This window comes from Aulostomus chinensis, chromosome 3, assembly GCF_037954235.1.
Source record: "Aulostomus chinensis isolate RoL2024-O1b breed Wild chromosome 3, RoL_Achi_v1.0, whole genome shotgun sequence".
NCBI classification, from domain to species: domain Eukaryota; kingdom Metazoa; phylum Chordata; class Actinopteri; order Syngnathiformes; family Aulostomidae; genus Aulostomus; species Aulostomus chinensis.
The window spans coordinates 21,831,387-21,854,979 of NC_141322.1; the positions used below are offsets into that span (position 1 = coordinate 21,831,387).

The 23,593-nt window shown below is 41.1% G+C and overlaps 1 protein-coding gene across 3 annotated transcripts; it reads left to right on the top strand.

Moving 5' to 3' along the window:
- On the top strand, positions 1 to 23,483 carry mmel1 (membrane metalloendopeptidase like 1). 3 transcript variants are annotated; one of them, XM_086199680.1, is made up of 24 exons: positions 1 to 203; positions 11,551 to 11,724; positions 12,080 to 12,124; positions 12,431 to 12,490; positions 12,589 to 12,750; positions 12,866 to 12,946; positions 13,245 to 13,340; positions 13,787 to 13,905; positions 14,074 to 14,139; positions 14,437 to 14,571; positions 14,725 to 14,814; positions 15,592 to 15,728; positions 15,816 to 15,909; positions 16,007 to 16,135; positions 16,436 to 16,534; positions 16,622 to 16,705; positions 16,789 to 16,892; positions 17,904 to 17,962; positions 18,130 to 18,249; positions 18,387 to 18,520; positions 18,643 to 18,708; positions 18,811 to 18,906; positions 19,500 to 19,576; positions 21,059 to 23,483. In XM_086199680.1, exons 2-24 carry the CDS (start codon positions 11,568 to 11,570, stop codon positions 21,156 to 21,158), a joined length of 2,310 nt encoding a protein of 769 aa, XP_086055806.1. In that variant the 5' UTR covers positions 1 to 203; positions 11,551 to 11,567; the 3' UTR covers positions 21,159 to 23,483. The 3 variants fall into 3 exon arrangements, with proteins under 3 accessions (XP_086055806.1, XP_086055808.1, XP_086055807.1); XM_086199681.1 differs by lacking the exon at positions 1 to 203 and adding an exon at positions 4,523 to 4,647; XM_086199682.1 differs by lacking the exon at positions 12,080 to 12,124.
- Positions 23,484 to 23,593: the final 110 nt, after the last annotated feature.

Consider the following 23,593-nt stretch of genomic DNA (forward strand, 5'->3'; position numbering starts at 1 on the left):
GTACGCAGCCACTCAGCGTGTGAGCATGTTGTTTTCTAGAGACATTTGCTTCAATATCAGAGGTTTCTCCTAAAAAAATGGCTTTGTGTATTGTGCTGGAACACCAGGCATCTTCAAATAGTTGGATTTTGATTTTTATCGAAGCGAGATGTGATAGCATCCAAGTGAAAAGCCAGCTGAGGACTGAGGGGAGGTGGTGACAGGTAGGTGACAGAGGGGGTGACACACTGGATTGGTGAGGAGAAGGGTGTGTTGCTGATAGAGAAAAGGAAGGGGTCGATGGTCCCCAGTGCTACTGTGATAGCGAAGGATGCCATTAAGATAAGGAGGATTAGCCCTGCCACAGCACTGTCCCGGCTGCTACCACCCGAGGGACAGGTGGAGAAGAAAAGACCTCACGCATTTGTTGTTTCAGACAGATGCATGAAGTGCTTTGATGATGTCATACTATAACATTCAGGTTAAATGCAGTCTGAGCAGCTTTGTCAACACCTGTTAAATACTCTCTCATACAAACACAAAACTAGAATTGTTATTTATGATGCCTTAAAGCGATACTCCACCCAGAAAATGTATTTTACCTATTAAGTACTGAGAAATAGAGCTCACAGAATGGTTTCTCTCTCCTGCATCACTTCTTAGTGACTCCAGAATCCAGAATAAAACAGACAGTTATATTTAGCTTGAAACTAAGAGAAAAACTACCAATAAAAAAAGAAAGTCCATGTGGAGATACTCTAACGCATCATCCAGTATAAGCCAGACCTTATCATATTATTTTAAGCCTGCAAGGGGGGGGGGGGGGGGGGGGTCTGGACTGGACCGAAGGGTCGCTGGTTCGATCCTCACTTCACCTGGTGACCATGTCCAAGTATCCTTGAGCAAGATACTGAACCCCTAAATGCTCCTGATGGCCCTGCGATAGACTGGGGACCCATCCAGGGTGAACCTCTCACTCAATGTCAGCTGGGATAGACTCCAGCCCCACGACCCTTGATGGAGAAGTGTTATAGATAATGGATGGATGGATGGAGGGATGGATGGATGGATCATACCGCTTTCATAGTTGTGGTGCGCACCCCCAAACCAGACCACCATTTTCTCCACCTGAGTTTTTACTTCTACCTTCTGTTTGACAAAATAATCTCAGGCAAAAACTATTTGTTCTTGTTTGTGTCTCAGGCACACAACAGGGACCAACATGAGGACCAAAGCAGAAGGCTTGTAAAAAGCTATTATCAGTGTGATAATAGGGTATGTTCGGCAAACAATATGTTTCCTCTTATGCTAGCAGTTGCAATCCAGAATATTTAGGACACACACACACACACACACGCAGTAGTGCACACACACACACACATACACACACACAATGCAAATAACAAACCAGTAAGCAGTTTGAAAAGGGAATCGAACACTAATACACCCTTTAAAATATTTCGTGTAGCAGTCCTTACTTATGTAGATTACTCATTCTTTCTAAATTGCCTGTTTTCTTTTCAAAGAGTCTCTCCTCAAAGCAATTATATTCCTCTCTGGCTTTGCTTATGTAAGAGAGAGAAAGTTTAGACACTGCAACAATTATGCAAACCCATATTACACCTGCAAGCAGCCATATATTGGATACAGATTTATGAGAGGAGGACACAGATCATCAGGTTTACCTCACTTTAGTCCCTCTGAGTTAGTCTGTATTGGGACCTCATTTTGGGGGCTTTATGCCACTGCTGAGGTTAATGGCCTCTACGTTTCTCTGAGGCCTATTAAATATACACAGTAAATCAGCAGCAGAGGAACAAACCTGTTAATTACGAGCCTTTATTGCAAGCTGAGGGCAGGCAATAAATCGACTGCAACCCACGAAGTTAACAGAGAGTGTAAAAGGACAACTAATGCCGTCATGTTAGAGATGGACGACCTCAGCAGCTACTAGTGTCAAACTAGACTCAATGCCGCTATGTCCTGTCTTTGCAAAGCATTGGTCAAAGTTGTAAAAGAGACAAATGAAGCTTTAACCAAAATCTTCCATGTCACGACATTGTAAAGTCACAACAAATGAGATCCTCACCCAGAATGACTTGGTTGCAAGCCTTGCAATTATGCGCTGGTTAAGCTCAGGCTGACTGCTGTTCTAATCCCACAATATTTTAAATGGGAAATAATTAACAAGGAGAAAGTAAAGGAGTGATTGCTACTATTGTAGGTGTACTGCAAGCTCCAAAATAGTGGTTTCAGGAGAAAAAAAAACTCCCCCCAAAAACCCATAACTGTAGAAATGGAAAAACAATATAATAACTGTTTACCAAGAACAAGAACGTGTTTTATTCTCTCGGTTATTTTAAGCAATTTCGTCCATATTACACAACCCTGAACTTTAAAATATGAGCCAGTTTCTACTGAAATATATGAACTGCCATCTGTCAACTACAATCATCTCTCCTCTTTCTATGCATATATTTCCTTTGCTGTCAGAAGCTTTTAGCGAAGTTGAGCAACCTTCTTCATCAAATACATAGCATTCATCAAATATAGCCTAATTAAAAAGCTTTCAGGCTTGTTTCTCAGATCCACTTATCACAGACACAATCTGGTATTTGTTTAAGAACTGCCTGACAACAAACCTACACTACTTTACAGCAAATAGATCTCAAATAATCTAATTTCTACTTAGATATACTTACTCTTTCAAAGCCGAGGATATAGTCTGCATTCACTTCAGTTATATAACCCCCCCCCCCCCCAGCCAACAGCAAGCAAACAGCTCATTTGAAAATAGTAGAAGGATCATAACAAACTGGAATAAGCAACACATAAACTGATATTACTGCAACACGCGGCAGAAGACAGCAGACAAAAAAAAACACAGTGTGATTCCTGGAAATGTGAGAACAACCTTGTGAGCGAACCATAAATCAGATCTGAATGAAAGAATAGAAAAAAAAAAAGATCATTCAAAGGAACCAACTCTTAAAACGCACTGAACTTCTTCTACTTTGAAAGCTCGAATGAGCATAAATGCATTAGTCGGAACAGATGTGTTTCTGAAAAGTAAATAAATGAATGAATAAGCAGTAAGCGGCATAAATTAATTTCACGTCTTTTTGTCACACAGGAAGATGTGTGAATATAAGCTTGTGAGAGGATTTCAGAGGGACGAATGGATAACTTGACACTTTTGTGCCCGATTACATGTTGGTTTGTGTTTCCTTTTCTTGAGTCACACAAACCTCTCGCTGCAGGAACAACGTGCAGTGATTTGAGACGGCCTTAACAGGCGGTCGCATGCCTTACCTGACAATATAAACACGTGAAAGTAACTGCGCTCTAATGAACTTCTCCATCTCCAGCAGTATTTTAACATGTTTGTCATTTTCACTGCATAATCACAGAGAAAAAAATTAAGTTATTAACATGTATTTGTTGGAATGTATGTTCTTGGTCCAAGGCTCTGATTTTAAATGAATGCTGATTTCAATTGTAAACCTCAATGTAATAGCAATGTTTTTATGCCTGGAACTACATGGAACTAAATTAGTCGCTTGCCTATAAAAATGCTTGACACAATGAATATTTGAGAGGAAACATCCTGTCTGCTAAATAAAATCTATTAATAAATCACATTAATAAAGTTGCAAACCTGGACTCCCCACTGTGTTGTAATCCATCAGTATGATTGTTGACTGCGAGCGCCTTCACTTATCAACATTTCCTTCCCGTTCCTCTCAAATAAATGTATATGAATCTGTAAGTAAAAGGAATTTTTCTCACTTAAGTACAAATTGGATTCAAGCGCAGATGATCAATCCCCGCTAAATGTGTTTACTGCTTTGACAGTAATCAGTCATCCGGTCTTGGTGCAGCAACAACACCTGAGCGACTGTGTGGCTCTGAGCATCAACCAACCACTGTGGCCCCTTCTTTCTCTTTATTATTGGCTAATTAGTGTGGTTAATCAGGCTGATAATGAGCCTCGGCACCATGCCATTTCAATCTGACATTGGCCCCAGATTTAGCAGCCCCAGCATGTACTAAATGGCCACTCAAGAGCTCCCTGAAGACAAGTTATCCTGGACACAGGAGAAGGGAGGGATGATGAGGGCGAACAGTGTCGTTCTGATCAGAAGGCAAGGGGTTAAATCAACTTCATGGTCACTTGGATCATAAAAATTGCTGAAAGAGCCACAGAACCTCTGTCATACCAGATTATCTGTCTGCCAAAAGCTTTAGGCACTTTTTTTTAAATCTTGCAGGCTGTACAGATTTTTCAAAGATGCCCTGAGCAAGAGTAAGATATTGACGTGCAATTGACCCCTCAGATAGTACAACCTGGCTCAAGTCCCTGACACACACCCATCCCCACCTTTATTCTTATCGCTAATGGGAAACAATCCAGTACTATTACCTCCCATCTGCTTCTTCTCTCTTCTCCCTCTCTCTCTCTCTCTCCCTCCCTCCCTCACTTGTTCACACTCTCTCACCTCACACATTCCCTAAGCAGCACACTGAACCGGAGAGCGTCTCATTCAACCCGCAGCACAGACTCATTTCTCTACACACCAGCTCTGAGTGGATGCTCAGCAGGGGTGTTTGAGATATTAGCCCGCTGTGGGGGAACGGCTCAGGGACTTCTAGCATCCTCACACAAAGGTAAGCCTCTGGATTGAAAGAGTAGATACTTGTTTGTTATCAAGAACCAAAGAGAAGGTGGTGATTGGCCACATGAAACTGTTGGTACCATAAGAGAATCTCCTGAGATTCTCAGCAGTCCCAGACCGTGCAGTGACTACACAGAGAGATTTTGAGAATTTTGGATGTTTTTACCTTTGTAGGTCCTTGTAGACTTGAGAGTTTATGGTCAGAAACACCCGCGAACAGATTGCTGGCACAGCTCAACTTGTGTGTTAATCCTTGTTTTGTTTGAAACACTAAGTGTAGAGAAGAATTGTTCCAGCCAATGAACACAAACCACATGGAGTCATAATTGTCTTTAAAACATTAAGCACAGATTGGTCTCAGTTTCACAGAATTTTGACACACAAAATCTCTAGCGTGGCGAGGTAATGCCATGTCACTAGTACTATGTGAACACTTGCATGCATAAGCTTACTGAAATGTTACTATTTGTCATATTAAAAGGTGCAGGGAACGTGGACAAAAGGTTTTTATTTGGAGTACTAAACGGTTCAGTATATGAACATGCTGTTAACACTCAAATCTGATTGTTCAAAATCATCAGTGCCACTGATTTTTGAATGAAAAAAAATCAGCAAGAAGTATTTTGTAATTTTTACTTCAAAGAAATTAGACATCAAAACAGTGAGAGACTGCACTGCTGATGAAAAGCAGATTGTAGCCACTGACTAAGATTTGTTCAGACGTTTGATTCTTTATCCTTAGTAGAGTTTGACTGCATCACACTCAATGCACTTCAGGAAGTAACATTAAGTGGATGCATCACTCTTCATCATGGCGTCATGTTCAGTGCTGTTTGTGGTGTAGCAAGTTCAGCGTGTCGCAGTTTTGACATCACTCGTTTGTATTGGTTAATCACGTATCAACACTTCCATGCATCGCTGTTTTTCTGGTTGTGTGTCACGATAAATCATGCAACACAGGGAAGCCTCTGACCATGAATGACCCTGGCTCAAGTTCACTCTTGCTCAATTTCTACTCCACTGTAGAAACTTTTGACAAGAATTTGAAAAAAAAAAAAAGGGAGAAAAACACGAGCCCACCAACAGAGCGAGCAACAGACTGTGTCCTGCACCTCAGTAGGAAGCGTTCCTAGTGTGCGCCGTCCATCTGACCTATTGCATGCACTGTTGGGCTCTAAAGCCTCTGCTTATAACTCGGGCTTCTAATCTACCTCCCAAACTATCCTGCAGAACCCACAACATCCGAATAATTTGGTCTCTCAAAGATCTGAGTATAAACTGTGTAACTGCTGTTCATAAACTGTACTTGATTTTCTACATCTGGTGCCTTTGTCGGTTTCATCATTCTCTGTTCTGTTATTGTCCTAAGTCTGTGTTTCTCATGCTTGTTTTTATATATTTTGTAACCTGGTTAAGGTGTGCTGCCTCAGCCACATCTTCTTCAAGGCACTTCCCGTTTATAAAAATAATGGAAATAAAAATTGAAAAGATTATTAGGTATCACATTTTCAAAAATTTCCCTCATTTGAGCAGTGGTTTGAATTTCAATCTGCTAAAGGAGCTTGAGTGTGTTATTACAATACACTCCATCCCACAAATTTACTCATTTCTATCAATCACAGCTACAGCCACTGCTTTTCTTTCACAGTTAAATAAAGGTGAGATTCAATAGGTTGAGTGCTGAGAAACTGAGACGTTAGTTAAGCTGTTTCTGCCATTATTCTAAAAGGCATTTAAGGCCATATTCCATTACAGTGTGACAGTAAAATCTAAGACAAACATCCTCATTGCTCCATGTGCTGAGATGGAGATGAAGGAATGAAGGAGATGAACAGCTTGCGGGGTTACCTCAGGTCTGGTCATACCAACAGCTATTTTAGCAGTATTATATAGATATTTATCCTTTACTTTGTGTTTATTTGAATACTTTACATCCAAAATTATATTGTGTCAACAAATGCTGAATACTGTTCATAGACTTAATGTTCTTGGTGTCCTCATGTTATTTCTAAAAAGGCTGAGGTTGAATCTTGAATGATTATTATGTTGTAGCCTTTTTATTCACACTCTGCTATGTTTGCTATGGAGCTGGACTTACTGAGCATGTGATCGTTGATGAATAAAGTTTGAAAATGCAGATAACTAATATTTATGAAATCTAAATTCTGTCTGAATCCTGTCTTAAGAACGCAGGAAGGCTTGAACAGAAATCTAGCAAAGCTATGTGAGTTGAATAACTCCACTGGTCAACACATTTTGTTGTGACTCAGTAGACTGCATAATATAGCATCATTTTCCATCAAATGAGGCCTCTTATTCATGCTATACAGCCGGATTTTAACTCTGTCTGTACGGTCTGATTCTGAGGATGGCACTGAAGCTTTAACAAGCACCTACCCGCTCTTCATCACTATCGTGCCAGATATGTGCCCATGCGTATTCATCAGCGCTTGCTAATGGGGCAGTGCAGTGTGAACCTCTGATTTACAGCCCGTCCCCTGTCAGGCCTAATGATAGGGCAATGAGGTTGGTTGTGGAGAAACAGGTGCTGCAGAGTGAATAGAAGCAAAGCTATGCTGCTGAAAGCCACGGGTGATTGTCGTTTTGTCCCCAGCACAAATGCTCATTTGCAATATTGAGTTCACACATACATAATTATCGTGCATAGAAATGAGCTCTCTTGAAGTATAGGCTTATAGCAGAAAGCCTGGCGTTGTGAGTGTGTGTGTGTGTGTGTGTGTGTGTGTGTGTGTGTGTGTGTTTGCTTGCTTGCTTAAAATAAATGTTATGGTGAATTTACTGTTCACATAATTGTTTGCTGCAGAAATGTCACATTTAATATTCACAAAAACTCTAACCTGGAATATGAACTAGAGTTCAACAATAAAGCTAATGTTCTTTCAGTTAACAGGATGTATTGAATACGGTCAACTTGGAGTGAAATTAAAGCAACATTATGCAGTTTTGCGGAGCAGCAATGGTACCTGCTGATAACAGCTGCAAAGTGCAAGATGTTGGTTCAGCATCACCTGCTAATTTTAAGAATTGGCAGGGTACCACACTATTCCCATAGCAGTTGTGTCCATGTTTAAACCTAGTTAGCCTTTGTTGCACTGACTTACCAACGGTAAGTACGGGTCTGGCGTCTTCCTCGTTTCCTCCACATATATCATTTAGTCTTTTGTACTGAGAATACCTGAGAGCAGCACCACATGCCAGTGAAAGAAGCCCCATTCTCTGTTCACAAGTCAGTGTACCATCAAAAAACTGATGAAACTTGATAGTATTAGCTTAAAAGCTGCATATTGTTGCTGTAAATAATCTACCGCGACATGTCCAGACAGAGCCAAGAATATGTCAGTCCAAGATCTCTAATAAATGTTCTATTAGGTTGAAATGTGGTAACTGCAAAGGTCGTAGCATCAGAATCAGATCATTTTAAACTCATCAAACCATTCAGTGACCCCTCAAACTCCATGGACTGAGGCATTGAAAGTGTCATCCTGTCATCACTGTGGTTCTTTTGTTAGGCTCCAACTCCAAAACCGTAGAAAGATCTTTGGACTCATGCACTGGTGGTTCATTGTTACCTCTTGGATGACCTGCTTGGCCCGCTGCAGATAGAATAGAGGGGAATTGAGAGCCATCATCTCCTTCCTCTCTTGCTGATTATTTGGCTGAGGCATGCAGCAGTGTCTGTTTTCTTCGACCACTTGCTAACCATATGGCTATCCTCGCCAACTCCTTGGACAGACTGACTCACTATTTGACCAAGCTGTTGCTTGGTCAAATAGAAATAACAGAGATCCAGACCACATCCACTCCCCTTCCTCTGTATTTCAGAAGTGCTCACCCTCGATGTGTGCGGGGCCTTTGATCAGGCCTTACCTCCTGAAATACGATGAATGATGCCAGCTGTTCATTGCTCACTTAGAGATTCTCTTTGGACCTTCAAACAATGTAGACCGCCTGGACACTGACAGGAAGGCTTTGGAGCTGTTGGGCTCTTATCTCCATCCACCACCATCTCCTCGCCAGCACCAGCTGCCCCAGAAAGGGTTCTCTGCTGAAAGTGGAAAGATGTTGTGACTGTAAAACTGTGAATCGTGGCCCATCTCTGTCCAGTCCTGTCCAGAGGGGGGAGGATTTTACTGCTCTGGGCCATAATGATAACATTCTGGTCCTCAAGACGTCAGGGGACATGAGAACAGTTATGGACTCTTTCATTCCAAATGAATACATTGCATGCAGAGTTTTTGACATGCTGAAGCTCAAACAGCTGTTGGAATTTGTCCAGCCTGGTGACTGTATGACGTAAATAGATCAAACAGTGTTTATTTACACGTCCTTATTATGCTACGTCACATATCTGTGTTTTGCATTGGGGAGTTCTGGAATACACTCGCCCTAATTGCAGAATGATGTCAACAGCCCACTTGGTCTGGCTCAGGGGCCCTCTCTGTGTGCACAGGAGCTTGCTCATTGGATGTGAGTGGCCATAAATCTTATAATACAGAGGGCTGTGCTGCCACAGCGGGCACCTGCGCATTCTACCAGGTCCTCTACGACAGTGTCCAGGGGTGTGTCAGTTGAGGACATTTGCTTCAGTGCCTCCCGGCCCTCCATCTTAGTTTTTGGGCACTCCAGTCTCAAGGCCCTGATGTTTGGGTCTGTTTCCCATACAGTGCTTGATGCAGGGTCTGAGGAGAGCCTCATCTAGGGTAGACCAATGCTTGGATATTTGTTACTTTTGTTGTTCATGCAGGGTGGTGCAAGGCGCTGAGTTATGCAGTCCTCAAATGTTTGTTTGCTTATTGAGTCTATTTTAGGATCAGACCTTGAGTGTAAACCAATAGCAAAGCCCATTAGAGAGCAATGCATTTATGTCCTGGAAATGTTTGTTACCCTGGCCTGGATATAACTCTCATCCCATACATGCCCAGATGAACCCGGTCTTCTTTTTGGAGCTTCAGAGGGGGATGAGCAGCAGAGGTGAGGGAGTTTTAAAGGGGACTGATGCTGTACGACTGCTACATCCTGACTGGATGAGAGATGCAAAGCCTTGCCTAAAGGTTAAACCAAGAGGAAAGCCCTTTGCAGGTTCTGTGCATACTCACAGAACTACAGTTACATCCAGGGTAACCTCTGTTTTTTTTTCCCCAATAATTTGTTGGCCATCTGTTCCTAAATCACAATGAGAAAATCAACAACCAAAAGAATCAAAGCCAGAAAGTAGTTGCTCAACTTAAACAACAACCTACATGGATGGTCTGCTAAAATCTCCTTTTTATGTAACTTCCAATCATGAGAAGATGTTTTCTTCAGCACCTGAACTTGTTAAAGGAGAAAACAATCAGAACTACTCTCCGAAAAGGTGCATTGCTGTCAGCTTGCGAGTTCAGCAGCTGCTGCACATTGAGTAGCTTATCAACATCAGTTCACACAAAAGATTTCTGATTATTCCCCCCCAACTTTCTTCTTCATTCGGAAGATAAAAAACTATTGCTGTTTTTTTGTTCCACATATGTTGGAAACCTTAAATTAAATGTTAGTATTACAGTAAGAATAATGAGACCATACGGAGAAAAATATAACTAGAGGAATTCAATTTTGAGAACATAATAGAAATGCAATGTCTGACTGCATCCTGTCTTGATAATGGTCGTGTCAGTTGACAGCTCACTCAGTAACCTTCAGTGTTTAGCTCATGTTTACCTCACCTGGATAACTGAGCCTCACCGTGCGAAATGATGATTATGCTTTGATGTTTAAAGGCTGTTTTTTGTTTTCAACTTTAATCATTAATATTAAAACTCCTTTGTAGCCAGAAATGATCTCTTATGAAACATACACAAATGAGTTGTTAAAACCTGAATCCTTCAGAACACATGTTTAAGGGAAGTAGGAAAAATTTCTCACCCAGCAGAGAAACATCCATCCATCCATTTTCTACTACTTATCCTGATTAAGGATTGTGGGGGGGCTGGAGCCTATCCCAGCAGCCTTCGGGTGAGAGGCGGGGTTCACCCTGGACAGGTCACCAGTTCATCACAGGGCCAACACATAGAGACAGACAACCATTCACTCTCACAGTCACACCTACGGTCAATTTAGAGTATCAATCAGCCTCGTCCCCTCTTGATGTCTTTGGACTGTGGAGGAAGCTGGAGTACCAGAGAGAACCCACACAGGAACAGGGAGAACATGGAGACTCCACACAGAAAGATCCTGTGCTGGAGCCGGAACCTTGTTGCTGTGAGACAACAGTGCTGACCACTGCACCACTGTGCAGCAGTGAAACAGTTGAAATGAAAACATATCCTATATAAAATTCTTGATTGGTACAGCCCCCCCCCCCCCCCCCGCCCCCAAAAAATTAGATAAATTCACCAAGTGGACAGAAACACGGCTCAGAATGAGAGATAATGTTGCTTTCTATCTGCTGGATGTAACGATATGCAGATTTTGTGTTTCCAACTTGTTCCCACTGTAAAAAACAAGGAAAAATCAGTAAATGCACGTTTAACAAAAATAGCAGTCGTGATAAATAAAACAGAGAGATGTAGGCCCTCTAGGGAAAAGTTAAAAATTATTTTGTTTATTCATTAATTGCAATATAAAGACAATAAAAAAAAACATTTGAAAAATGGTGAGTAAAGGGAAAAGCGGTGGAAAAGACCAACAATTTCACAGCTGGCTGTCAGTGAAGTTATTGTAGGTGTTCAGCAGTTGAAGCTCACTTACTGCAGGTTAGCAAGCACAGTTTAGAGATGGATCACTGCACAGCCCCCACACACACATACACCAGACACACACACACACACACGCACACATACACACACACAATGATAGCTCTTGCCTGGACCATCCCACACTAACGGTGTCTTTCCCACAGAGCCGGCAGTCAGGAGAATGGGCAAATCCGAAAGCCAAATGGATATCATGGAAAAATCAAGTAAACCTGGAAAGCATCGTTGGACTGTGGCAGAGATTAGTCTGTCTGTGCTGCTGCTGTTGGTCAGCTGTGCCTTGGCCGGACTGGTGGTCCTCTATACATCGGTGGTGAAAGGTAATTGCTGTGTGTGGAAAGATCCAGATATAACAGATGGCAGCCAGAATGCATCCCTCTGTTGTTGTTGTTGTTGTTTTTTTAATAATTCTGACCCTTGAAATGCATAATGACTTGTTGTATGCAATATTGGTGCAAATAATTTCATCGGATCACTTTTTTTCCCATGGTACTAAAGGTTAACATTAAAAAAAACACCATATATTAAAAAAAATATGGAAAATGATTCATCCGGATGAATTATCTTTTGTCAGCTGGCTGACAGGCAATTGCATATTTAATTTAAATGTGACAACAATTATAATAAATGAAGTCGCCCAAACTGTTTCTGGTGACTAGCATCTGTTTCCTCCAGAACAATCTTACAGGTCGAGTGTGTCAAGGAGCTCGACAGGCGAAGGTGAGTGTGTAAACAGTGGGGATAAGTGGGTTGGCAGGCGTCACATTTGAGTTTCACCTCTGATAGTTGCTCTAATACTGTAATTCTCTTTCCTGCCTGTTCAGCAGTGCCACACAAAAGTGAAAGAATAGAGTCACTGCTGACATAGACAAGCCTGTCACACACACACAAACGCACACACACACGCACAGCTTTGAGAATTACCTCTACAAACCGCTCTTTTAAATGCTTTCCACAACATCATCTTCTCCTCTCATTTATCGAACAGTCCAAATTCTCCTAATTCTTGACGCTGATTCTTCCCAGGCCAGCTGTATCATTCCAACCTGAACAATGTGTGCACGACTGCCGAGTGTGTTACAGCAGGTGAGCGCCACCCTGCTGTTTCATTTTGCAAATAAAGAAATCTCAGGTTTTCTAGGATATCCAGCTTATCTTTACCATCCTTCTCTCTTGTCTCAAAGCGTCCCGGCTCTTGCAAAACATGGATAAGTCTGTGAAGCCTTGTGACAATTTCTACCAGTATGCCTGCGGGGGCTGGCTAGAGCGACATGTCATCCCAGAAACCAGCTCCCGACACAGCGTCTTTGACATTCTGAGGGACAAGCTTGAGATTGTCCTCAAAGGTCAGCTGGCACAGTTTCAGTTTCGGGGGCTTAATCTTTAGTGTGCTGCAGTATGTGGAGCTATGTGTGGGTTTGGCTGGGAGAGGAAATGTCTGCATGTGTTTGGTTGTTGCAGGTGTTCTGGAGACAGAGAGCGAGCAGGACAGTGATGCCATCAAGAAGGCTAAAGTCCTTTACAACTCCTGCATGAATGAGAGTAAGTCTCCCATACCTTGTCTTCTAAAAACAGATCAAGAAGCATTGAGCAAAAAAAAAATAAATTTCACCGCACGATACATTGTAGCTTTTGATTGTATAACACAATCTTCCTCAGTTGCCATGGAAATGTAGATGGTCTTCTGAGCCTTTTGTCCATGTTGGTTTAAAAGTTGGTGTCCAAAAACTTTCTATTTCAGTAAGGCATAACTGTTTGAAAGGTAGACGGATTGAAGTGCTGCTGTTGTATATCATAGTCCTTGGGTTTTCTTTTTTTGTGTGTGAATTTTAACCTGCAGGCCTCATAGAGCAGCGTGACTCTCAGCCCCTCCTGAAGCTGATTGAAAGTATCGGAGACTGGCCCGTTGCGTCCGATAACTGGAACGCCACTACAGGTTGAAATCCCTCTCAATGTCACTGATCAGTGTCTCACAAGCAAAACAAGAGAAAAATCCACTCTAACATGTCTCCGCTCACAGTACATGTGTTCACGCAGAGCCATATCTATATTTGTACTCAGCTTAGCTTTGTTGGCGGGATCAAGAGGCCGGTCGAACCTCTTCAGCTGAGCCGTCAGGTGTGGAGCACGATGAGTGGGTAGAGGAGCAGGTCTTTGATCAGGACTGCCAGCAAAGGATGCTTTAAATAGTCAACTCTGCTCCTTCTCAAGCTTCTGGTTCTTAATTAAATGGAATGGTGGCTTGAACTGATTCAACCGATTTAAGCTGCATCTGAAAACACACAAGACCGCACACTTACTGGGTCCAACGTGGGGATTTTTACAGCGTGCGGCGCGTTGATTGCTCTTTACATTTACAAAACTGTTTGATTTCCACCGCAGAGGAAGCCTGGAGCCTGGAGGACACGCTTGCCACGCTCACAGCTCGTTTTCACAAGAAGGTTCTGCTGGAAATGTACGTGTGGACAGACGACCGGGACTCTCGCCGCCATATCATTCATGTGAGATTACCCTTTGTCTGCAAAAGAAAATGGCAAATTGCAGCTGTGATGCAATCATTATGGCGATTACACTGTCACTGATGAAAACCCATAAACTGCTAACTATTATAATAAACTTTCAACGTGCACCTATTCATGTAATAAGTGATATTCTTGTATCTGGTTTAGATTGACCAGCCAGGACTTGGAATGCCATCAAGAGATTATTATTTCAATGATGTAAACTACAAAAAGGTGAGGCCTAAAAAGGGAGACACCAAGTTTTGGGAAATGTACTTATTAGCCATCCTCTGTAGCAACCTAGAAGGAGATCCGTACCCTCGTGCCCTCTGTGTGTGTCTAAGGGAGCTGAGATCAACTGAGACCAGCTGAAGCTTGGTAGCAATGAATTGTAGAGGGTGGGTTGATTAGAATACCGCTATCAAAAGCAATCAAATACACTTTTCACCAAAACAAATCTTTGTCTGAGTTCATGAATAACTGAAGAAGGCCATGTTTGACACGAACGTCGTTTACGTCACTGTACCACAGGTTCGAGAAGCCTACCTACATTTCATGGTTTCTATTGCTAAAATAACCCGAGAGGACAGAAACCTGACGCAGGATGACGACCGCGTGTGGGAGGAAATGATGCAAGTACTGGAACTGGAGACCGACATCGCAAATGTGAGTGCCAGATACAACAGGAAATAGAATTGTGGGATGAAGGATAAAGAAAATTAATAATGACAAGTTGAAAAACAAGAATCTGGTCTCCGGTAAATGCGAGCATTTATTGTCACACGTGTTTGTTTGTTTGTTTTTTTCCTTCCTGGACAGGCCACATCACCAGCTGAGGAGAGACAAGATGTCACCATCCTGTATAATAAAATGACTCTGGATGAGTTGCAGAACACATTCAGCCTTAATGTGAGTGTAAATTCAATTGTGCCTTGTGTACTAGAGTCTGGGTGGAGAGATAATAACTGAGTCAATAAGGATGTTTCCTCTGTTTCATCAGGGAAGTTGATTGACATCCACTTAGAGAACAATAAAAAGATAAAAAGCAATTTCAAAACGGGAAAAGCACAAACTTCGTATTTGACTGGCAAATTCTATAAACCATGTTCAACCACATTTTGTCACGTAGTTACTGGGTAATGTCCTGCCACACACACACACACACAGCCACTCACATGTATAGATGATAACACTTTATTAGTTTTTGTATTTTAATCCCACCTCCATTGCATTTGTCCAAGGTTTTTGATGACTACATTGCAAACAGAATATTGATTTGAGTTTTTGTTGTTGTTTTTTTGTTTGTTTTTTTAGCATTAGCACCAAACCTTCAGTACTGAACGATCTATAGTTAAATCACTGCGTGAAGTTACTCTTCAGGGCACTGATGGCTTTTATTTTCAACGCCAAAGCCTCAAATTATCCTCGCTGTATAATATATACTTATTTAAACGTGATAACCCAAATGGCAAAAAAATAAGTATATATTTCTTTCAATAAATGGATATCTGTACATTCGTGCCTTTCATTGGTATTAACATTGGCCCAAAAAAACAAATCAAGTAGCAGTCAGGCCCTAGTAGTTTCATATTGGTTTATTTAGTTTATGTTCATCATCTTGAAACAATACTATTCCTTGTATGTGTAGATATATTTGGCCAAAGACTCAGATTCTTTGTGTTCCAGGGTTTTAACTGGACCCGCTTTATTCGGAGTGTGCTGTCCAGCGTGTCTATTGAGGTCCAGGTAGAGGAGGAGGTGGTGGTCTACAGCTCTCCCTACCTTGAGAAGATGAATGAAGTTCTTTCCAGACACAGCATCAGGTCAGTCCAGGAGATTTATCCATCCACCATTAAGATATCACAAAAAAAGTTCCGCTGAAACAACCGTTTAACAATTTATATCTGCAGAACTATGCAGAACTACCTCAGCTGGCAGCTCATTATTGACAGAGTTAATAGCTTGAGTCACCGTTTCAAAGACGCCAGAGCCCGTTACAGAAAGGTGTGATGCACGCGACTTGTCACAGTAACACACTTAATGCAAACTAGATCCACAATGCAATCTCAGTGGGTTTTTGTACGCTTGTGTGTATGGTTAGACCTTATATGGGACCACTGTGGAGGATGCTTGGTGGCGAGAATGTGTTCGTTATGTGGAGAGCAGCATGAAGAATGCAGTCGGAGCTCTGTATGTGCGTGAAACCTTTGCTGGAGAGAGTAAACGAATGGTGAGTCTGAAAACAACAACAACAACAAACCAAACAGAAACAAGTTTCAACAACTAGGAAATCAGTTTAATCCACAACAGCATTTTTGTATGAATGTATATAAATATTATATACTATTATATATCAAATATTAAACACGTGCAACATTGTGGGCAAAAAGTTTTGGATCATATATTACATATTTTTTTGCCATATATAAAAAAAAAGGGATTTCACCTTGCAACATAGGTTATCTGGACACTTATATATAAATTAAATATGCTAAATATGGAGACATGAGTTTGTGTGATATGATTACAGGTCAGTGACCTCATTAGAAAGATCCAGAAAGCATACGTAGAAACCCTGGAGGAGTTAAGCTGGATGGACGCTCCCTCAAAGGAAAAGGCCAGAGAGAAGGTACATTAGCAGAGAGAACATCACGCCTTAATTCTCAGTGTGTCAGTGACAGACATTTTCCTGCTGATTGAGGTACATTTCTTTTAGGCCATGGCAATCAAGGAGCATATTGGCTATCCAGACCATATTTTGGAGAAAAGTAACCCAAAGCTTAACCAAGAGTATGCTCATGTAAGCCAGATGTTTTTCCTCTCGCCACGTTTTCATGTCTTGAAACTTTACTGGATGATTAATTTGTCTGTTTGTGTTTTCAGTTAAATTTTAGTGAGGAGCACTACTTTGAGAACATCCTTGAGAACCTCAAGTCCGAAGCCCACAAGAGTCTGAGGAAGCTCAGAGAGCCTGTTGATCCTGACTTGTGAGTAGTTGATAAATCCAACAGTTCAAACTGTCCATACACAGGAAGGAGTCAGTATTGCTGAATGATAAGCCTCATCCACATGTTAGTCCATCTTACTGGGAAACATTGACGCGTCTTAAAGTTGGTGCTTGCTAAAAAGTGGTGAAATGACACCACAGAGGGGACCTTTAACGTCATGACACAATAGTTGCACCATGTGGAGCTGTGCTGCAGTTTTGTTGGACGCAATGCCCACAATGACAATAAAGTTATCTATCAATCTATCATCGACAGAAAAAGCGCAAAGTAGTTTGTTCATAGCATAACGTTAGCTTTGTACTTGCAATTATTAAAAATTATGTTTCAAAAGTCATAAAAGTGGCATCCATTGGGGAAGTTTATCTTGCAAAACAAAAGCTTGCAATATTGACTTCTACCCCTGCCTGTACTCTGGGGGTTCTTGAGCTCCTTGGCGCTCTGAGTCACAGAGCATGTCCTGCAATTCCACATAAAATCAACTTGGAAAGGTTAATCACACAATAATGGTTTGAGACAAAAGCAGAGACTCCTCTTTACGATTCCAAGCGTTATAGGAGACCCAAAACAAAGCTGTTTTCATAATAACAAGGTCACGCAACCTCAGCAAATTCTAATGGTAGGTTTAAGGTTAAATATGTTGTGTAACTGTGCATTGTGGGGTAGAATAAGTCAGAGGGTCCAAGACCCAGCACTTAGTGAGTATGTAGCACTAACTGTGTTGTGTGATGTTGTATGTTTGTCAAAAAAAAAAAAAAAGGGGGGGGGGGCAACACTTCTTCTGCCACTAGATGGCAGTACCTGTGACCAGATCACAACTGAAGCACTTTTGCGCTTCCTATGGGTTTTTCCTTAATTAAGTCTGAATTCTTGCTTGTGTTGTACGTCGCTTTGGACAAAAGCGTCTGCTCAATGAAAATGTAGAATTGTAGAATTGCATGAAAAGCTCCATAAATTGTAATCAATCAGTCAGTTTATCCAATCAATCCTCAGGTGGATCATCGGTGCCGCTGTGGTGAATGCATTCTACTCCCCCAACAGAAACCAGATAGGTAGGAGCTGTACACAATCACTGAGGCCACCAGCAGCAGCCTCTGATGGAAGACGATGCCTATTTGGCATCAGCACAATCTCTCCTCGTCCTAATCCCATTAGCTGCTGTCAGTACTTAGTGTTTTCACTCATGTTTATGTGCATCTGATTATTTTTGTGTGCTCAGTGTTTCCAGCAGGAATCCTGCAGCCGCCTTTCTTCAGTAAACATCAGCATCAGGCTCTCAATTTTGGAGGAATAGGAATGGTGATTGGGCATGAGATCACACACGGATTTGATGACAATGGTAAGACATAGATGATTCATCATGGGGGAGGCAGGAGAGTAAATATAGTTTGTCATCTTATTTGGCTGAAGTACAGATGTACTTGTCGCATACCTCACCAGATTTGGTAAAAAAAAATGCAGTGTGTTTCCTTGCAGGACGTAACTTTGACAAGGACGGTAACATGCTCAACTGGTGGAGTAATTACTCCGCTGAGCATTTTAAAGAGCAGTCACAGTGCATGGTACAACAATACGGCAACTTCAACTGGAAGCTAGCAGGGGGTCAAAATGTAAGTGGTATGTGTGAAATTAGATGTTGTGTCTTCGCTGTACTTCCCCGTGCATTTGGTGGCCAACTGAATGAGTGTTTACATGCATGCGTGTACACGTGGTTTTGTCTGCGTGATTGCAGGTCAGTGGAATCAGTACTTTGGGGGAGAACATAGCAGATAACGGAGGAGTTCGTCAAGCCTACAAGGTGAAACGTTAGCAACAAAAACACAAGTCAATGTTAGCATTCCTGTAGACAAAGCAAAACGGTCTCAGAAGTGTTTGTAAGCGTGCCAGTGTTTGTTTACAGGCCTATCTGAAATGGGTGGAGCTGGAGGGTGAAGAGCCTCGTTTGCCTGGTCTAGACATGGATCACAAACAACTTTTCTTTCTTAACTTTGCCCAAGTAAGTAAGAAAACACCCTATATTCACAAAAACAGGTTTTATTCCAGCTGGAAGGTGGTTGATGATAAATTCTCCATCTGCAGCAATGAGCTAAAGCTCAGGAGGGGCATTTCTCAGTGGATGTTTAGTGTTGAGAAATAAACATTGGGACAGAGGGGGAGGTCAGTGGGTGAGACACTCACGTAATCCTGACATTCACCACAAGAGGATGAGAATAGCTGCCAGAGTGAGAAGGCTATCACCGCCCAAGAATGTAAACCATAAAATGGAAATTTTCATCTACAGTTACTAATATTTAATACTAAGAACAACAGCCACTTGACTAACTATTGCGACGTGAACTTCTCAGTAGGGTTAAAAATTGAACAAAATAAAAAAATGTCACATCACAGTTGTTCTCCTCCATGATGTGTGCCTGTCACAATGACCACCAAAGACTTTTTTTCCTTCAGCGGAAGTTTGTACAGTGCAAATATTTTACATAATTTTTTTTTTTTTTACTTTAATTTGTTAGAAATGTTAACAACCTAAAGAAGACCTCACTGAAAGTCTCTCCATTTTAGTGTGTGTGTGTCTGTATGTGTTTTGCCCAGGTGTGGTGTGGCGCTTATCGGCCTGAGTATGCCAGCCAGTCCATTAAGACTGACCCACACAGTCCCTTAGAGTACAGGTAATGGGATCATGAAAAAAATACATTACCACATTACAGGTAACATTAATGCTACAGATTCAGTCATGATAAATTGTTCCAGTTGTTGGCAATAATAGAATTACGATCTCGTGAGTATGATGCACAAGATTCAGACTGAGGGAAGCAAAAAAGAAAAAAAGTTGTTGACTGGATGATTCATGGTTTGTTAAACTTGATCTGCAATGTGAACCATTTAAATTGACAGCACTTGACCTAAATGACATAAATACCTATGCATTGCTTGTGAGTCAGTACCGGTAAAATGCTGTCTAACACTCGTTAGCAACAGCTGGCTAGCATCGCTAAAAACAAATCTCCCGGTAGCTAGCGAGCTAGCCGTTTCTCACAAAGCTGTTAAATATACAAATCATGAGTAACACAAATCGCTATCTACAGTACATCTTTGTTAGTTTTGTGGTCGTACGAATGCCTCCCTCTTCAGGTTTTCATAACTTGACGGTTTGACCTCAAGTTCACCAATCATGAACATGACTTCCATGTCATATTCACAAGCACACAAGTTCCATTTGCCAGTGTCATGCTGCTTGGTGTTTGTTTTGATCTGAAGCTAGCGTTCTACAGTTTTAGTACGTTAGCTCAACATAAGCTACCTAAAACTGCAAAACACTGGCAGAAGAACAGACCCTATAAGGTGGGGTGATAATATTGCGGATGTGGCTAGCTATAAAAATCACCACCTTTAATTAATTATATAAACTGTAAACTGATTTTAGCATTACCTGTCACTAGCGTCAGACTGCTTCACCAGACCGAAGATGGAGGTTGATAATGGATGTGTGCTACCTTTTCTTTGTTTTTGTTTTTATGTGCCTTACTCTTAGGAAAATAAACTATATCTGTTTCTCAATTTGATGCCCACCATTAGGAAAATGTGCTAATTTATCGCATGCAAAGAAGGCACTGTCGGCCCAATGCTCAACTTGATTCAGTTAAGCGATAGAAATTGTTTTAACACTTATCTTAAAAACATCTGAAGATTATTTTCGGAGAATAAGAGTTCAAACTCTTTAATAGTTAGAGTTTTAAAAATTCTTTGTATCCACGATCACTGGAAAGTATTACCAGCTATATTCCTGTAATTTTTTCCACAAAGTTACCAAATTGTTGGTAAAGAGCATTTAGCAATTCGTGAACCAGATATTTCCTTCAGGATGTGGTGGAAATTACCAGACCTCAACAGACCTTGAAAAAGAATGTGGAACTTTCAGCGGCATTGAGCTGATACACATCCAAATGAATGAATTGCTAAATTTGGAAGTCAAATTCACATCCTTTTAAGCTGAAAGTTGTTGGGGTTTTTCAATCAAAGCATGGGCAAAATTTTGGAATCCAGATGACTTGAGCCGCTGACTAATATGAATTTGTTTACATTAAAATATACATACCATTGACACCAGGCTTCCATCACTCATAATGGTCTGTTTTTCCTTCTGTCTTTAGGGTACTTGGTTCCCTCCAGAATTTTGAAGCGTTCTCAGAAGCTTTCCAGTGCCAAAAAGGCTGTCCAATGAATCCGGAGCTGAAGTGTCGTGTCTGGTAGAAAGATTGAAGCTTATCTGTTACCTTTAAAGGGCAACTTAAATCATAAGAATGGATATCCTGCCCAATTGCAATTGAAATAGTGCCGAGTGATGACAGAGTTTGGCATACATTGTAGATGTTTTTGGAATAGCCTGGGCTACACCCTAGTTGCTTGAAGGTCATATAATGTTGAAAAAAAAAAGAAACTGTCTTCAATATCTCAAGTATCAAATGTGTCCCATGACGGAGTACGAATACGTGAATGAAAAGGCTACATCTAAACCAAGACCACATGTAAAAGGCTGAAGCGTACGGCGAGCTTGAAACACTTTTCTGGCCTTTCTCGATGTTTTCCACATGAACTTGATCTTTCTGATTCATCTGTCGCTTTTCGTTCTGAGTTGACTCAGTCCTCTGGTTTATTGTTTTCAAGACACTGTGCCACTTCAGAGGGAACATTAGGGAATAAATCTAACTGTGACTGAAGCGTGAGTATGGAATAAATGAAACTCTGGGCTTTGCTGAAGCACAGGGACAATAGAATTAGTCACACTCTGTGAGTTTGGTTATTCACTGTTACACGAAACGAATTACCTAAAGACTTTAAGACTGTTAAATCTTTGCAGCTTTAACCTCAAATTAACATTCTGAGAGAGCTGCAGCTTTTAACATTGGTACAGAGTTGATGTATATTAAAAATTGACAAAAATATGTAGTACTTATCAAAACTTCATGTTAAGCAAACGAATGCTGCTCAATACTGGCTACGTAAATGCATGCCACATTAGAAAACGTATTTTACATGTTTAGAGAAATATTGTTCACCTACTACTTTGACAATAGTGAGATCGAGTGATAAATAAAATAAAAATGCCCGTATTAAAAGACGTTAAAATTTCACATGATGAGAACATATCGCTTAAAGGTTAAAAGCACAAGCGGCAAAATATCAAAAGATGCTCCAGTTTTACGTTATGGGGACGATAAGTTGCTTTGGTGATACATTCAACCAAAATATAAACCGATAATGCCCAGTTAGGTAGCAAACAAAACATGCCAGATATATTAACAATACATTAAGATGCCTACTAATGTGATATCTGTTAGCTTGACCCTAGCTGGTAAGTGAGTGTATGAGTAGTGTTCTTTTCAACACACGGTCTGAATCATGGTTATTACAAGACTTTCAGCCCTCTGGTAGAGTTAATTACTCGCTGATGGAAGGGACCGGAGGAGAAAACCTCCTCAGATACACTCACGCATGAGCGGGCAGCAGGTGAAGTGCTTTACCCTCTGATCTCGCATTGATTATTGCTGGGTAGATGAAAGGATGCGGTGCAGTGCGCAGAAGCGTTGTTGTGACCGCTGCAACTGAAACGTGAAGAGGCACGAGGGGTTTGTCATTAACGATACGGGCGAGTACCAGGACTGTTATTTTCTACCTTTTTTTTAACAAGTAATGACAGGAGAATCAAAGCGGGGCAGAACTTGTCGTAAGAGAGGGCGAAATATCGGCTTCGAGGAACCTCAGTTTTCTGTGCTGAAGAGAGCTTTTAAATAGAAGGAAAAAAAACAAACAAATACACAGCCGTGTTTTAACGTTCGCTTGTCATGTGTCACATTCAGGATGCCTTGGTGTACTGAGCTTGACTGTTAGGTCTCTACAGAGGCTGTCAAATCGAAAGTGCATATTTAGCTTTATACTCGGTCTGCCTTCACATATTAGTATACATTGTTGTGTTCAGCAGGAGTGTGCGAGGCTGGGGTCAAGGACACATTGGTGAAAGACTGTTTTACTCAGAGTGTAAGTGTGCTGCCAGCTTTACCAGCAAGGCACATTCATCACGACTTTTTCAAAGAAACGCTGGAGGCTAAATCACAAGCTGCAACTGACCATCGGGCTGCCGTTTGAAGAACAGCTTACACTCGGGTGTCTGGCTTTCCTTGGAGTGAACACAGTACACTTACACAGTACAGGATACGATGCGTTATTGTATATACTTCATGTCTGCAGTATTTACATATAATGAATTTAAATCGGGTAAGAAAGAAAAAGTATATTTCTTACCTTTGTTCTGCTTCACATTTAAATGGGGAAACTGTGTCGTTTTGAATTTACCAGCTTTACCAAGTTTTCTTGTTTTGTTTTGTTTTTTTTTGCTATATATGGACATGTTTCATCTGTATATCATTCAGAAAAATGTATTTATCTACATGAGTATTTACAAAATAGTATTGTTGCTTTGCAAGATGTTTTATGAATGTTCCTGCTGCTATGTTAATACCTAGACTAACTGCTATTTTTGTGATCTGTAATTATTGCAATTAAAGTGACTGTCCCGACTGGTACGATATCAAGTCTCAAAATTTAAATACGTCATTTTGATTTTACTTAAATTAAATTAAAAAAAAAAAATCATAAAGGGGTTTCTTCAAATCTGCTACAGAAAAATG